Source organism: Bos indicus x Bos taurus, chromosome 17 (genome assembly GCF_003369695.1).
Source record: "Bos indicus x Bos taurus breed Angus x Brahman F1 hybrid chromosome 17, Bos_hybrid_MaternalHap_v2.0, whole genome shotgun sequence".
NCBI classification, from domain to species: domain Eukaryota; kingdom Metazoa; phylum Chordata; class Mammalia; order Artiodactyla; family Bovidae; genus Bos; species Bos indicus x Bos taurus.
In genome coordinates, this window is record NC_040092.1 from 8,672,018 (window position 1) to 8,687,520 (window position 15,503).

Consider the following 15,503-nt stretch of genomic DNA (forward strand, 5'->3'; position numbering starts at 1 on the left):
CACCACCATTCCAGGCAAGTCTTTCTTAACAGAAGGTAGCTAGGATCAGGCTGTCAGGGGGTCTCAAAGCTTTTGGTAAGTTCTCAAAAAGGCTTTCATGTTTAATATAAAACTTGCTAGGCTCTTAGTGTATTTCCAGACATGAAAGAAAGGGATATTTAATATATTCTAAAGGTTACAAGACCAGGAGGGTTAAAGGCTCCAAAAGTAACCATGATTTAAGCCCCAACTGTAATTTTTCTTTTTTCTTTCAAGGAGAAAACTCAAATGAGAAGAAAACACAACACCCCAACAACTTTCCACCACTGAGAGCTGGCATGTTTACTATGTTACACAGAAGGGCCCATTGAAAGGGAAAGAGAGAAACCTGGAAAGCAGCGATGGCTGCGAGAGACGCAAGGTTGACTGAGGACAGAAACCAGACAGAAGCTGGCAGTGGTGGGAAAAGGTCATGTGTGGAGGGTTCCGGGCAGCCAGGGACACACACACAGGTGGCAATTTCACCAATGAACGAGCCTGGCACAGGGTCCTGGAATCCCCATGCTGTAATAAGATCATGTACGTATCGCACTGGGCAGAAGCAGAGAGCATCAGTTCATTCTCATGCTCCCCACCCCATGCTGGAGGAGAAGTGGAAACACCAGGGACGGCTCTGCTGACCACAGGGCCACCAGCTCCGGCCCCGAAGTGAAACACACACAAAACAACTCACACGATCAGAGGAACAAACTCAGAAGAGACTGTTGGGTCTAACCCAGTGGTTCTCAACTGGGGACCACTGCTCTTGGCAGGCGATGCCAGGCAAGGCCGGAGCCTTTTTTGGGAGGATGCTAGTGGCATCTAGTGGGTAGCAGTCAGAGTGCTGCTACATCCGCCGCAACACACAAGACGGGCCCCCTGCACACAGGGTTTTCTAGCCCCAACGTTAGCAATGCTGAGGTTGAAAAACCCTGATCCGACACTCCCCTCCCCAAAGCAACTGGAGATCCACCCGTGAAAATGAGTTACCTTGAATGGGGGTCAAAAATCACAGTTCCTGAAAGCTACTGCTTTCTCTCTTCTTGGGCTCTCTGCTTGTTTTCACAAAATGAGACAAGGTTCATGGTAAATTGATAGAAATGAGATAAAGATGGAGGGGAAAGGAACAAAACCAAAGAGGGAAGCACTGCTCTGCGGGTTGGGCTGTGACTTCCTTTAGTTTCCACGCCGGGCAGGACCACGGGTTGGGGAAGGAAAGAAGTGACCTGAATGTTTCTGACTCAACGAAGGATGCGCATTTTGAGGAGTAAGGAAGTGATGGGGTGGGATGCAAAATCACTTAATTCTCACTCCCTAAGGGTCTTGGGACGAAAGACGATGCTAGATCAATTATTCCAGAGAAGGAAGCTACCTATGCCAAGGAACACATGTGAGAGGGAAGCCGGAACTTTCGGATGAGCTGGGGCCCAAAGAGGGGAAGTAACCAGAGGAAGGTCAGACCAGAGGCTCAGAGATGGCACACACGCTACCCTCTCCCTTCCTCCCTGCATCTTCATGCCTCACCCCACCTGGAAGATGCCTCACCTTCCGGGGAACATCCCAGGCTCTGCCAGCTCCTGGAGCCACTAATGCTGCTGATTTACTCAAGGTAAGGAAGAGCTGTCTGAGTTTTATTATTTTGGAGGTCACTGGCACTTGGTGAAAATAATGCTTTCTATATAATAATTTTAAATATGCTCAGGGAAAACAATCCTAAGGTCCCACAAAAGGTACAACCATACAGTAGAATACTGAAAAGAAAAAAGTGTTAATCGCTCAGTCGTGTCTGACTCTTTGCAACCCCATGGACTGTAGCCTGCTAGACTCCTCTGTCTACGGGACTTCCCAGGCAAGAACACTGGAGTGGGTAGCCACTTCCTTTTCCAGGGGATCTTCCCGACCCAAGGATTGTAGGCTGAGGCACCAGGGAAGCCCAGAAAGTGAAAGTGAAAATACACTCAGTGGGAACAACCCCAAGGCCCAACACAATGCACATTCACACAACAGAATATTACTCAGCCATAAAAAGGAACGAGGTCCTGACTCATGCTGCAACACGGATGAGCCCTGAAAACACGAGGCTGAGGGAAACAGACCTGACACGGAAGGCCACACAGTGTATGATTCCACTTACATGATATGCCCAGAATAGGCCAAATTTGTAGAAACAGAAAGAACATTAGTGGTTGCCTACAGTTTGATGAGGGCAGGGCAGGGCAGGAGTGGGTGGGAGGGAGGCTGTGGGTGATGGCGAAGGGCTGTGAGGTTTCTTCTGGGGGTGATGAAAGCGTTCTGGAATCTGTGGTGATGGCTGGTCAACCTTGGGCACGTACTAAAAACCACTTTAAGATGGCGGATTTATGGTATGTGAATCCCATCTTGGTTAAAGAAATAAAATAATAAAAAATTTTACATGTGGCAACTTCCCTGGTGGTCCAGTGGTTAAGAATCTGCCTTCCAATGCAGGGGAGGCAGGCTGGATCCCTGGTTAGGGAACTAAAATCCCACATGCCTTGGGGCAGCAAAGACCCAACACAGTCAAAAAAAAATAGTAATTTTTTTTTAACGTATTTACAGCAGAAGTAGACTGGATGCAAAGTAACACAAGGAACGTGGGGTTTAGAATCAGAGGCCTAGGCTTGACAGGCTTCCCTGATAGCTCAGTTGGTAAAGAATCTGCCTGCAATGCCGGAGACCCTGGTTTGGTTCCTGGGTTGGGATGATCCACTGGAGAAGGAATAGCCCACTCCAATATTCTTGGGCTACCCTGGTGGCTCAGCTGGTACAGAATCCGCCCAAAATATGAGAGACCTGGGTTTGATCCCTGGGTTGGGAAGATCTGCTGGAGAAGGGATAGGCTATCCACCACTCCCTGGTGGCTCAGAGGTTAAAGCGGCTGCCTGGAATGCAGGAGACCCGGGTTCAATCCCTGGGTTGGGAAGATCCCCTGGAGAAGGAAATGGCAACCCACTCCAGGACTCTTGCCTGGAGAATTCCATGGAGGGATGAGCCTGGTAGGCTACAGTCCACGGGGTCTCAAAGAGTCGGACACAACTGAGCGACTTCAGTTTTAACCCACCACTCCAGTATTCTGGCCTGGAGAATTTCATGGACAGTATAGCCCATGGGGTTGCAAAGAGTCCCACAGGACTGAACGACTTTCACTTTCACTTCACTTTCAGGCTTGATAGGCTGTCCGAATAACCTCTTCCTGGAGCTGATTTCTTCACCCGTTGTTTTTGAGAAGGGACCATGAAATTAAGTGCAGAGGAGTACTTTGTAAACTGCAAGACAGCGGTAGTAGAAATGATGTAAGGGAACAGATGTCTCTGCGGAGAAGTGAAAAGCTGCCGCACTCATTTCCCAGCTGCAGGCCACTGGCTGCCATGCAGAGCAGGGATTGTTAGAACCTTCTGTCTGCAGGCAAGATAACTCATGAACGGCCTCTCCTTGAGAGGGCCAGGGCTGTGAGGTTCAACCCTGCAGCCAGGTTGAGAAATGTTCCTGCCAGTCCCAACGAAACAGGCTGAAGAGCTGCCCACCAGGAGCCGGCCCCACAGGCAGGGCTGTTAAACCCCAAACAGGTCCTCTTCTCTCAGAGACACACACAAACGTTATCAGTGTTATCAGTCAACTTCCCCCAGGGAGAAGGGGCCTGACTTGCCCCGATGCTGGCAGGGTCACTTCCTGGGCCTGCCTGCAGGGCCCTCCCCCAGCAGCCTCCTCTCCCTTCTCTATAAACAGTTCCCGTCTCCTCCTCCAGCTGCGGTGTCTATGGGTCAACACTCAGCCTGGCCACGGATGTTGAGTTTAGACCCAAGACCCTAACTAGTTCTGCTCGGAGGCCCGAGGCCCAGCCGAGCTCGGTCCAGCACAGCTGTGGGCTCAGAGGACAAATTCCCCAGTGACTCGGGGCGAAGGAGGCAGGCTGGGTCACACAGACCCAGAGAAACCCGCACCGCTCAGAGAGGCACATTCAGCCCCTCAAAGCACCGGGGCGATCACAGGAAACCCAGAATCGGCCTCGGCCATACAGCCAGCTGCACATTAACACCCAGCCTCGGCAGATATCAAGGACAGGAAGAATCCAGATTGAGCTACACACAGAAACCTAAGACACCATCACCCAGCACCCTGAGCTCACTGTCACACAGCGACAAGGGACTGCCACTCACACCCACAGCCAGGGGCGTGCACTACGGGGAACAATTTCACACCTTCACAGGGGCACCCCTGCGGCTTCTCCCCACTATCACTACACAGGCCCGGCCCCCAGGGGACAGGCCGGAATACACAGGAGGAGGCATTCAGGGTCCGGAATCCCAGAACCGGCATCTCACGCAGTTTACCCAATCAGGAGTTCCAGTCTCGGGACAAGTACCCTGCAGTCACCCCTGACGGGGCGAGGGGGCAGTGTCACACATTCACAGTCACGCCCCAGACGGGGGTCACACTTACACACTGTCACCCCCCACACAGGAGTCACACACAGAGTCAACCCCAGACGGGGGTACACCGGCACTGCACAGTCTCACTGCAGTCACCCCAGGCCGGCTACCCGGGAGGGGGTTGTCCAGCGGGGTGCCCGCAGGCCCGAGGACCCCTCAAAGCTGTCCCGGCGCAGCCCCCGGCGCCCCGCGCCCTGCACTCGCGGCCCAGGCCTCGCGCTGCGGCTGCTCGGCCGGGCCAGGGCCGCGGGCCCGGGGCTCACCTCGCTGTTGCTGGCGGAGGAGGAGGTGGCGCTGGGCGTGGGCGAGCGCTGCAGGGTCACCAGGGCCATGGCTGCGGTGCGGTACGGCACACAGGCGCCGCTGAGGCCATCGGCTAAAGCCGCCGCCGCCGCCCGGGCCGGGCCCGGGGCGCTCCAAGAGCCGCGCGCGGGCGGCCGGGCCGAGCCGGGCCGGGCCCGCCCCTCCCCGTCGGCGTCCGCCGCCGCCCCCGCCCCCCGCGCCGGCGCGCGCCGGGCCTGAGCGCGGGCGGGGGGCGTGGCCCACGCGGGGCCCGCGTGCGCGTGCGCGGCGCGGGAGTCCCGAGGGGCGGCGGGAGGCCCAGGCCAGCCAGCCGCATCCCGCGAGCGCAAGTGCGAAGCGGGTGCGCGCCCGACGGCGAGCAAGTCCTCTCCAAGAGGCCCATCCCCTGCGCAGGCCGGGAAACTGAGGTTCCGTGACCACGCAGCTTGGAATGCGCGGAGCAAGCAGGCATAGAGACAGAAAATAAAAACCTGCTCGTCCCTGCGCCTTGAACCTCGAGGAGGGGGTGTGCATAAATTCGTATGTTCGTTCATTCATTCGTTTATGAAATATTTATTGAGCACTTACTAAGTACCCCGCATGGAGTATTCGACAGTGAACAACACAGAATTGACCTGCCCTAGGGGATTTGATGAAGGTAAATTAAATTGCTAGAAACTCACTTTGCCCGTCTTTTTATATGAATTCCTACCATGTGTCCAGAAACCCAGCTAACACCTTGGGAAGTTAGGGAGAGCGTCTCCGAAAAGGGGGCATTTGCTCTCAGACCTGACGGATGAGCAGGATTAACGGGTGAGGGTGGGAGTTGACTGCTGGGCGTGACCTCCGGGGGAGAGCCTGCACAGTGGCCGGAAACGGAAAGATTTCCATCAGCCGCTGGAGCCTAGGGATGGGGAAGAGGGAGTCAGGGTGCTCTCTAGAAAGCTCTGGCTAAGGCTTGGAGAATGGACTGTTGAACAGAGGCGTGAAGGGAGGCCAGGGATGGGCTGCTCTTGTTGTCCTGGGGGGAGGTGACCAGTATAGGGAGGGGAGAGAGAGACATGGAGGGAGATACTAAAAGGGTGGCTTGATTTAGCGTCAGTTTCACCCAAATCCCCTACTTCTCTTCTTTCACCCAGCCCCAGCACGCACGCATCTGCACATTTACTGGTCCAGTCCTTGCCCCGTGCATCTCACTGCCAAACCAGCAACACAGGCAGCCTGGGCGATACTCCCGCTCTTTCCCCTAGATCCAGGGGCTGGGACCTCCTCCATATTCCCTCAGTATCATTCTTCTCAACGGGGTTTGTGGCGGGTGGGGGGTGGTTAGGACTATTTTTTTTTTTTTTTCTTAATGTGACATCTTAGTTCCCCCACCAGGGATGAACCCATGCCCCCTGCAGTGGAAGAAGGGAGTCTTAACTGGACTGCCAAGGAAGTCCTCCTCCCCTCTCCCCACTTTATTTTCTTTTTAAATTTGTGTGAATATTTTTGAATGTCTTGGCAGATGGGGAGAGCTGTTGGTGGTTCTGGCGTTTAGAGGGCAGGAGCTGGAAATGCTAAAAATGCCGAAAGTCCTGCAGTTCACTGGACAGTGCCCTCCACCCTTCCCAACTCCCAGGAAGAACTGCTCAATTCCCATAAGACTCCTGTGTGGGCGAAAGCACCGTTCATAATTATCTGACTCCATTTGATAAGTCAACACAAAGTATTTTTCACTGAATTTTCAGAAACGCAACTATGTTTAAACAGAGGGCAGAATATACTTTGTTTTGTTTGAGAGTTTTGTCAGGAGCTATTCACTATTTGGGAAACAGAGTTTATGGAGGGAAACATAACTCCTAATATTGGAGAAGCTGACCCAACACATTGGCATCTTGGTAGACAGACTGCTCTATTTATTTAGCACCTATTTTTAAATGTCAAGCATGAGACAAAATTATGGGCAGTATTCAATTGACTGATGACTATCTTACTTCTCAATTCTGAACACATTCATTTGAAAACAGATACACGTGGGACTTCCCTGGCAGTCCAGTGTTTAAGACCCCGAGCTTCCACTTCAGAGGGCACAAGTTTGATCCCTCGTGATTGAACTAGGATCCCACATGCCATGTGGCCTAGATAAATAAATAAATAAAAATTTAACAAACCCAGACACTTCTACACAACATTGTAAATTGACTATATTTCAAAAGAAGAAAAAAAAAATAAAAGACAGACATACTACTGAGACTTCCTGTGTCCTCCAGGGATGTTATTTCATCATAATGAATTTTCCTTATATGTTAGGGCATTATCAGTCAGTCCGGTTGCTCAGTCATGTCCGACTCTTTTCGACCCCATGGACTGCAGCACGCCAGGCTTCCCTGTCCATCACCAATGCCTGGAGCCTGCTCAAACTCATGTCCATTGAGTTGGTGATGCCATCCAACCATCTTACGCTGTGTATATATCTTACCCTCTGTATACATATACACAGTGAAATACTACTCAGCCATGAAAAAGAATGAAATAATGCTATTTGCAACAACACAGTTGCAAGTAGAGATTATCGTAGTGAAGTAAGTCAGAAAGACAAATACCATATGATATTACTTATATATGGAGTCTAAAATATGACACAAATGATGCAGTCTATGAAACAGAAAGGGAATCATGGACAGAGTGAATAGACTGGTGGTTGTCAAGGAGGAAGGGGTTGGGAGAGGGGTGGAGTGGGAGATGGGAGTTAGCAGATGTATGCTTTTATATAGAGAATGGGTGAACAACAAAGTCCTACTGTGTAGCACAGATACTCTGTATCCTATGATAAACCGTAATGGAAAAGAATATTTTAAAACAGAATGTATATATGTGTGTGTCTGTGTGTATGTGTGCACGTGTGTGTGTGCTCAGTCATGTCTGACTCTTTGAGACCCCATGGACTGTAGCCCACCAGTCTTCTCTGTCTATGGAATTTTCCAAGAATACTGACATGGGTTGCCTTTTCCTATTCCAGGGGATCTTCCTGATCTAGGAATCAAATCCTGAGTCTCTTGCATGTCCTGCATTGGTAAACGGATTCTTCACCACTGTGCTGCCTCTGAGGCCCATACATGTATATGTGTGTGTGTGTGTGTGTGTATAATTGAATCACTTTGTTGTACAGCAGAAATTAACACAACATTGTAAATCAACTATATACTACAATTAAAAAAAAAAACAAAAAACACCTAAACCCTAATCTTTCTACCCTGGCCTTGCTTACCTCTCTACCCACACCCACTGATCCAGAGGCCACCCCACCCATTCTCACTTCCTCTTACAGCTGAGGGGCCCTCTTCCCTCCCACATTAACTCTTGCCAGACACCACCTCCAAAAATCCCTCCCTGCTCCCTAGACTGGACTCAGCACTTTCCCAGGATGTCACATCTTCCCTCACCTACCCCCAGGCACATGGCAAGTTCTCTTAACATTGTCACAACTGTCTGTCTTGTCACATGTTTCTAAGAAAAACCTCAGGAACTGGGCTGGGACCAGGGTGAGAACCCAAAAGGTAAAGGGCAACCAAAACAACAACAACAAAAATTCAACCAAGAGAAAGACTACATACTTTTTTTCTTTTTTCCCACCTTTTTTGGCCACACTGCACGGCTTGTGGGATCTGTTTCCTGACCAGGGTTTGAACCCCGGGCCTTGGTGGTGAGAGCACAAGTCCTAACCACTGGACTACCAGGGAATATCAGAGAAAGGTTATAGTTTCAGGAATTAAACGTATGCCACAAATCTTCAATGAACAAAATGTCAGCGTTTTGAATGGGATGGGGACTGTATTACTGGGTTTTCCCGTTGCCTCAGGCTCCAATATGGCACTTTCACTGATCCTGTCTTCATCTGACCCTGTCTGTATTTAAAATTTTGATCATTCTAAACACTTCTGTGAAAATCCAGCTCTGAAAAGACCTGTGGGCTTGTCTTGTGGCCTGTAAAGAGTTGGGGCAGGGAGAAAAAAAAGTGAGAGCTCCCTGGTCTAGGCTTCAGGGAATCCCAGGAGCGGAGGAGGAGAACCTTGTGGAAGACCCAGCTCCAAAGTTTTCTTGCATCCAGTAGAGTCTTTTCCACTCAGTATCATAATTATTTTTTTCATCATACTTTACTTAATTATCATAAACCTTGTAGTCTCAGTTTTGCAACTATTATAAATAGCCAGTTAATGAGTTATTTGCTGTATGCTAGGTGGTAGGCAAAGTGATTTGCAAATGTGTTGAGGACAGGGGTTTTTTATGTGAATGTCCCCCATTAACCCCCCAGAGCCACCTCCTCCAGGAAGCCTTCCCTGACCTGAGTCCAGATTAGGTACCCCTTATCAAGGCTCCTGCAGCCTCTGCTTTGTCCCGGCTTGAACCCCTTTGCTTATTTCTCGTCACACGGTTGTGGTTCTCCTTTCATGGCTGAGGAAGCTGATGCACAGGGTGGTTTAGTCGCACGCCCGTGGTCACAGAGCTAGGGCGTGGTGAAGCTGGTTACTTGGACACTTGTTTTTCTACTTTAGAACTCAGACAAGAGACAGAGGTTCTTCCAGGATAGCCTAGGAGGGGAGAAGGGAAGAGAACGCTACTGATAATTCCATTTTCAGAGCAACTGACTTGCAATTCACAAGTATTAAATAACAAAGCTCTGGTACACTGAATCATGGCTCCCCAAAGATGTCCATGTGCACCTGTAATGTGTTACCTGATATGGTAAGACGGACTTTGCAACTGTGATTAAGTTAAGGGTGTTGAGGTAGAGAGATTATCCTGAGTTATCTGAGTGGGCCTGATACAAACCCAAAGATCTTTATAAGAAGGAGGAAGAAGGATCAGAGTGAGAAGTAGGAGATATGATAACACAAAAGGTGGGGGTGATGTGAGGAAGGCCATGAACCGAGGGATGCAGGTGGCTGCTAGAAGCAGAAAAAGACCGAGGAGTGAATTCCCTCCTCATCATCTTCAGAAAGAACACAGACTTGCCATCATCTTGATTTTAGACTTCTGACCTCTGGTTATTGTTGTTCAGTCACTAAGTCGTGTCCAACTCTGCAACCCCCTGGACTGCAGCACACCAGGCTTCCCTGTCCTTTGCCATCTCCTGGAGCTTGCTCAAACTTATGTCCATTGAGTCGGTGATTCTATCTAACCTATTCTTCCTCTGTTGCCTGCTTCTCCTTTTGCCTTTAATCTTTCCCATCATCAGGGTCTTTTCCAATGAGTCAGCTCTTCACATCAGGTATCCGAAATGTTGGAGCTTCAGCTTCAGCATCAGCCCTTCCAGTGAATATGCAGGGTTGGTTTCCTTTAGGATTGACTGATTTGATCTCCTTACAGTCCTCTAGAAATACAAGAAAATAAATTCCTGTTGTTTTAAGCCACTGAGTTTCTAGTAATTGGTTGTAGGAGCTATAGAAAATGAATATAAAACAATACATATATACTGCATTAAAAAAAAAAAAAAAAAAAACAGACCCCAAATGGAGTCACTTGTGCTGTTGACTTTTTTTAAAAAGGCACATCAGAGTTGTGAGTTACATTTTATTTGGGGCAAAATGAGGACTATTTAGCTCAAGGGACAGCATCTTGTATGGTTCTGAGAACTACTCCCAAGAGGTGGGGGGAAAGCCAGCACATACGTGATTTTGGTGAAGGGGAAGTACGTGCAATCAAGCACATATTTTTTTTGCGGAAGGTTTCTGCTGGTCAGGAGGAGCAATCATCACCATGAAAGATTTCAGTGCTTTTCTAGGTATGAGGAAATGGAAGAACTGGGTCCATAAAATCAGCTCCTGAAAAAATCTATCTGAAGACCTGTTCCGTCAGGTTTTCCCAGAGCACAGAGGGTCTTATTTCTGCCCTCCACCCTGAACTCCTTTCAAGGGGTGTTGAAAGTCAGCAGCTGTTACAGTACATGATATAATCCTTATAGAGGTAGCAAGTCCTAATAGCAAGTGCCAATTTGTAGTTGACCAGGCTAAACCCCACATCAGCAAACCAAGACTTAATATCTAGCCTAATTGCAGTTACAACGTCCTCCAGGAACGTAGTCTTAACTGGTCACTCTGGAATTTTCTGGTCAGTACCAATGAGGTAATCTGCCACACAGCCCCCTTCTGTCCCTCATAGGTAGGTTTCCTAAGCCTGAAACAATTCATTCTTTTCCCCTTTCTGCTATAAAAGGCTTCCTTTTTGTCCAGCTCCTCAGAGCGTCTTTCTACTTGTTGGATGGCATTCTACCCATTTGTGAATCATTCGTGAATCATTCAATTAAGTCAATTAGATCTTAAAATTTTACTCAGTTAAAATTGTGTTATTTAACAACTATTAAAAAGTTATTAGAATGTCATAATACAATATGTTGCAGCCAATTCTTGGGCACTCTATCATTTTCACATTCACTCAATTCATTAGACAACAATTTACAGAGTGCCTATGCAACCCACTCCAGTATTCTTGACTGGAAAATTCCATGGACAGAGGAACCTGGCAGTCTATGGTCCATGGGGTTGCAAAGAGCTGGACATGACTGAGCATGCGTGCATCCTCCGCTGAGCACCAGTCTGGGAATTTGGAGTCCTTCAGGGAACAAGCAGAGGACTCACTGTCCTTGGTGGAGTCCAATCAGGTGGGAGATAAAGCCAAACAGCTTGTGAGTGAATAGATTTGCCATAACACATGTTAACATATGCATATAATATATGACTACTTAAATACATCATTTTTAAGTGAATCAATTTCAGTAAAGTTCTTAGAACATGACATGTACAGATGAGTGTCAGATGAATAAAATATGATACCAACTAGTAAAAAAGAGTTTGAGAGAAGGACTTCCCTGGTGGTCCAGTAGTTAAGACGTCATCTTATGATGCAGGGGATGTGGGTTCAATCCCTGGGCGGGGAATTAAGATCCCACATGTCTCACTGCCAAAAAGCAAAACATAAAACAGAAGTAATACTGTAACAAGTTCTATAAAGACTTTAAAAATTGTCCACATCAAAAAAAAACCTTATAAGAAAGAAAGGGCTGGAGAGAGAAACAGAGCAGTCTTGGGGACATGGTGATGGAGGCGGCTGTTTAAGTGGTCAGGGAAACCTCTGGCCAGGGTGACATTTGAGCAGAGGAGTCACTCAGCGATTTCCCCCAGTTTGTCTGTTGTCATACAAGAGCTGTTAAAGCTTTTGGGGGCAGCAACATGGATGGATTCAAGAGATTATCAAGCTTTGTACGACAGACAAAGTTTTACATCCTGGCACTCCTGGTGGTCCAGTGGCTAAGACTCCGCACTCCCCATGAAGGGGGCTCCGGGGTCGATCCGTGGTCCAGGAGCTAGATCCCATATGCCACAACTAAGACCTGATACAGCCAAACAAACAAACAAATAAACACTAAGACCAAACTCCATGAAAAAAATTGTTGTATCTACATACAATGGCAACCTGCCTGAAACGGATTCTCCTGGTCTACAGTCCTATGGAAGGGTGTTCAAGATATGCCATATTGATAACAGAATGGGAGTAAAAAAAGCCTCATAATGTTTTAACATGTTAAAATGTTGTTTTAACATTTGGGGACATTCACGCAAAATGTTAATGGCCCGTATTCTTGGTGGTGGGATTAGTGGTGGGGAGTAACTAGTACTTTCTTCTCTCTACCATCAGCGTTATACACATTTATAAGGGTTATGATGATGCTAATACTTAGAAAAGTTCTAATAAAACTAATTTCATCTGAGAGAGTGTGTGTGGGTGTGTGAGGTTAACTGGTTATTCTGTAAATTCACCTTGCCCACAGAGTTCAACCTCCTGCAGAGAACTCTCCTGGCCAAGGATCCTTTTGCCCTGGCCTGAGTATATTTCAGAGCTGCTAGAAGTCCATGTTGTTATCAGCCAGCCAATGGGTCAAAAGAATCTTCAACAGCTCCAGCCACATAGACAGAAATTGCTTCCAAAGGTCCTTTGGGGGCCTCCTGGAGTCTCCTATCAGTATGATCAGTGAACTTTGGACTTCAGAGTAGTTTCTCAATGTCCTTGTGATCAGCAGACCAAGTAAGCCCTATACCCCTGCAGGAAGAAGGGCACATCCCTCCTGCTCTCTGGCCTCAGTTTACCCAACCATAAAATGGGCAGATTCAACCAGCTCAGTGTCTTTCAACACTTTTTTCTTTTTTAAAAAAACAGAACTCATACCCCCTTCTGATAAAGACAAAAATCTCACATCCTTTCTGGGGGATATAGTAAATACTGAATTTTCTTTTTGCCCACAGCCCAGGACTCTGAAGACATGGCCAGCCTCCCATGCTAGGGGGGTGGGAGGGGGGGGGAGCCCTGGGTGCCTAGTGCCTTTCTCAACTCTCAGTAAAACTCTCCAGGGTGGTGGCTGCATGTTCCAGCTCTGGATACAGACTGCCTGGGTGAGAGTCACTGGACATAACACAGGTGTCCTGTTTTTTTTTTTCCCCCGATGGCAGATTTTCTGGTACACACAGTAAAGAAAGAAAGCGAAGTCGCTCAGTCGTGTCCAACTCTTTGCAACCCCATGAACTGTAGCCTAGCAGGCTCCTCAGTCCATGGAATTTTCCGGGCAAGAGTACTGGAGTGGGTTGCCATTTCCTTCTCCAGGGGATCTTCCCAACCTAGGGATCGAACCTGGGTCTCCCGCATTGCAGGCAGACCCTTTACCGTCTGAGCCACCAGGAAAGTCCTACTAGAAAAATTATAAAAAAAACTGTAACACTTATTTTTATTTGTTGGATCTGGGAACACTAGGCTGGGTTCAAATTTGAGCCTCTGCTTGTAGGCTGTGTTACTATGGGCAAGTTCTCTCTTCTCTCTTTCTCCCTCCCTCACTCCTGCCTTTCTCATACTTGCTCCTTTTTCCTTCCTTCCCTTCTTTCTTTTTATTCCCTCTCTCCCCACCACTTTCTTTTCCATGTCAAGTCCTTTCATCTTAATCTTAAATGTGCAGCTTGATGGCTTTTCCCGTATGCATTATTGTTGTTCAGTCGCTCAGTCATGTCCGACTCTTTGCGACCACATGGACTGCAGCACACCATGCCTCCCTGTCCATCACCAATTCCTGGAGCTTGCTCAAACTCATGTCGATCGAGTCGGTGATGCCATCCAACCATCTCATCCTCTGTCGCCCCCTTCTCCAGCCTTCACTCTTTCCCAGCATCAGGGTCTTTTTCAATGAGTCAGCTCTTCGCATCAGGTGGCCAAAGTATTGGAGCTTCAGCATCAGTCCTTCCAATGAATATGACACACTCCCACAACCACCACCCAGAAAGGGACATGCTTCTAGCATCCCAAGAAGAATTCCTTGTGCCCCAGAAGTAAGCGTGTTTCCCACACCCTCAATCGCCACCTACTACTTTCACCTGTTCTGCGTTGTGTGGGCCCTGCCCACCCTCTTCCACTAACAAATTGACTATGAGATTCACCCAGCTGTTGTGTGTGGCAGCATTGCATTTCCTCATTGCTGTGTAATATTCCATGGTGTGCATTGTCTGAAAACGTCACAGTTTGTTTACCCATTCTCTAGCTGATAGGCGTTTTGGTTGTTTCTGCTTTGGGGCTCTGAATGTTCTTGTACAGGCCTTTTGGGTGGAGTTTGTCTTCATTTCTCTTGGATATGTACATAAAAGGAGGGTTGCTGGGTTTTAAGATAGACATATGTTTAGCTATAGTGGATACTGGGAGCAAGTTTTTGAATTTCAACTATGAAGAGAAAGTTGATCATGACCCTACTTACCCTAACCCTAACCCAACCCTAACCTACTATTAGGGTTGCTGCGAGATTAAATGAGATAATCTAGGCAAAATATTTAGAACTGGCACATTGAAATTCACAAAACCCAAATCATTGTTGGAATGGGGAGGGCACAAAGATATCTAGCTGACTTCTGCTAACTTTTAAGTGTTCCCACAATGAATTAGAGGCACAAGCAATTTCCTAAGGTTGTGAGATATAATAGTGATACATGGGACTTCCCAGTGGTTAAGAATCCACCTGCCAGTGCAGGGGACGTGGGTTCAATCCCTGGTCCAGGAGGATTCCACATTCCTTGGGGCAATTAAGGCCTAGAACCCGTGCTCTGCAAGAAGACCAGCCACCGCAATGAGAAGCCTGCGCACCACAATTAGAGAGTAGCTCCCATTCACTGTGACTAGAGAAAGCCTGTGCGAAGCAACAAAGACCCAGTGCAGCCATAAATAAATAAATGTGACCCATGACATTTGTTTTAAAAATTCAAATAAAATGGAATCATATAAGTAAACGGCAGAGTTCACCCCATCTTCTTTATTATTCAAGAAAAATAGAATGCACTAGTCTTTTGCAGGCATTTTCTTATGTCATCTGCACATTGTTATTTGAGGGTGCTGAAGGTAGGGGGTTAGAGGTTGGACTTTCAAAGCCAACCCAAAGGATGACTCATCTAGGGCTGGTTGGTCCCTGTCCCTGGGCCTCAGTCTCTCCATCCATACAATGAGGTGCCTGATGCTCTCGGGGCTCTAATAATCACTGCTCCAGGTCCATTTCTGGCAGAGGAGGGACCTGGCGTCCAGCCACACCTGTGTCTGGGATAGAGGAGCAAAGACCTACCCATCTTTTGGCCCTGAGTCTCATCCACCCAGCATCCCAGAGTGCATTAGGCTGGCTGGCTGGCCCCAGGAGCTCTTGTCCTGTACCTCTGACCTCCCCTCAGGGGCCGCCAGCCTGACCACTCCCCCACCCCCTCA

At 48.2% G+C, this 15,503-nt stretch overlaps 1 protein-coding gene across 1 annotated transcript in view; it reads right to left on the reverse strand.

Moving 5' to 3' along the window:
• The window catches only part of SSH1 (slingshot protein phosphatase 1), a 55,963-nt gene extending 51,066 nt beyond the window's left edge, over positions 1–4,897 (reverse strand). Inside the window, exon 1 of the mRNA XM_027566493.1 lies at positions 4,730–4,897. Coding sequence (XP_027422294.1) covers positions 4,730–4,798 — 69 coding nt within the window. The 5' untranslated portion in view covers positions 4,799–4,897. The remainder of the gene's footprint in view (positions 1–4,729) is intronic.
• Between the last annotated feature and the right edge of the window lie 10,606 nt (positions 4,898–15,503).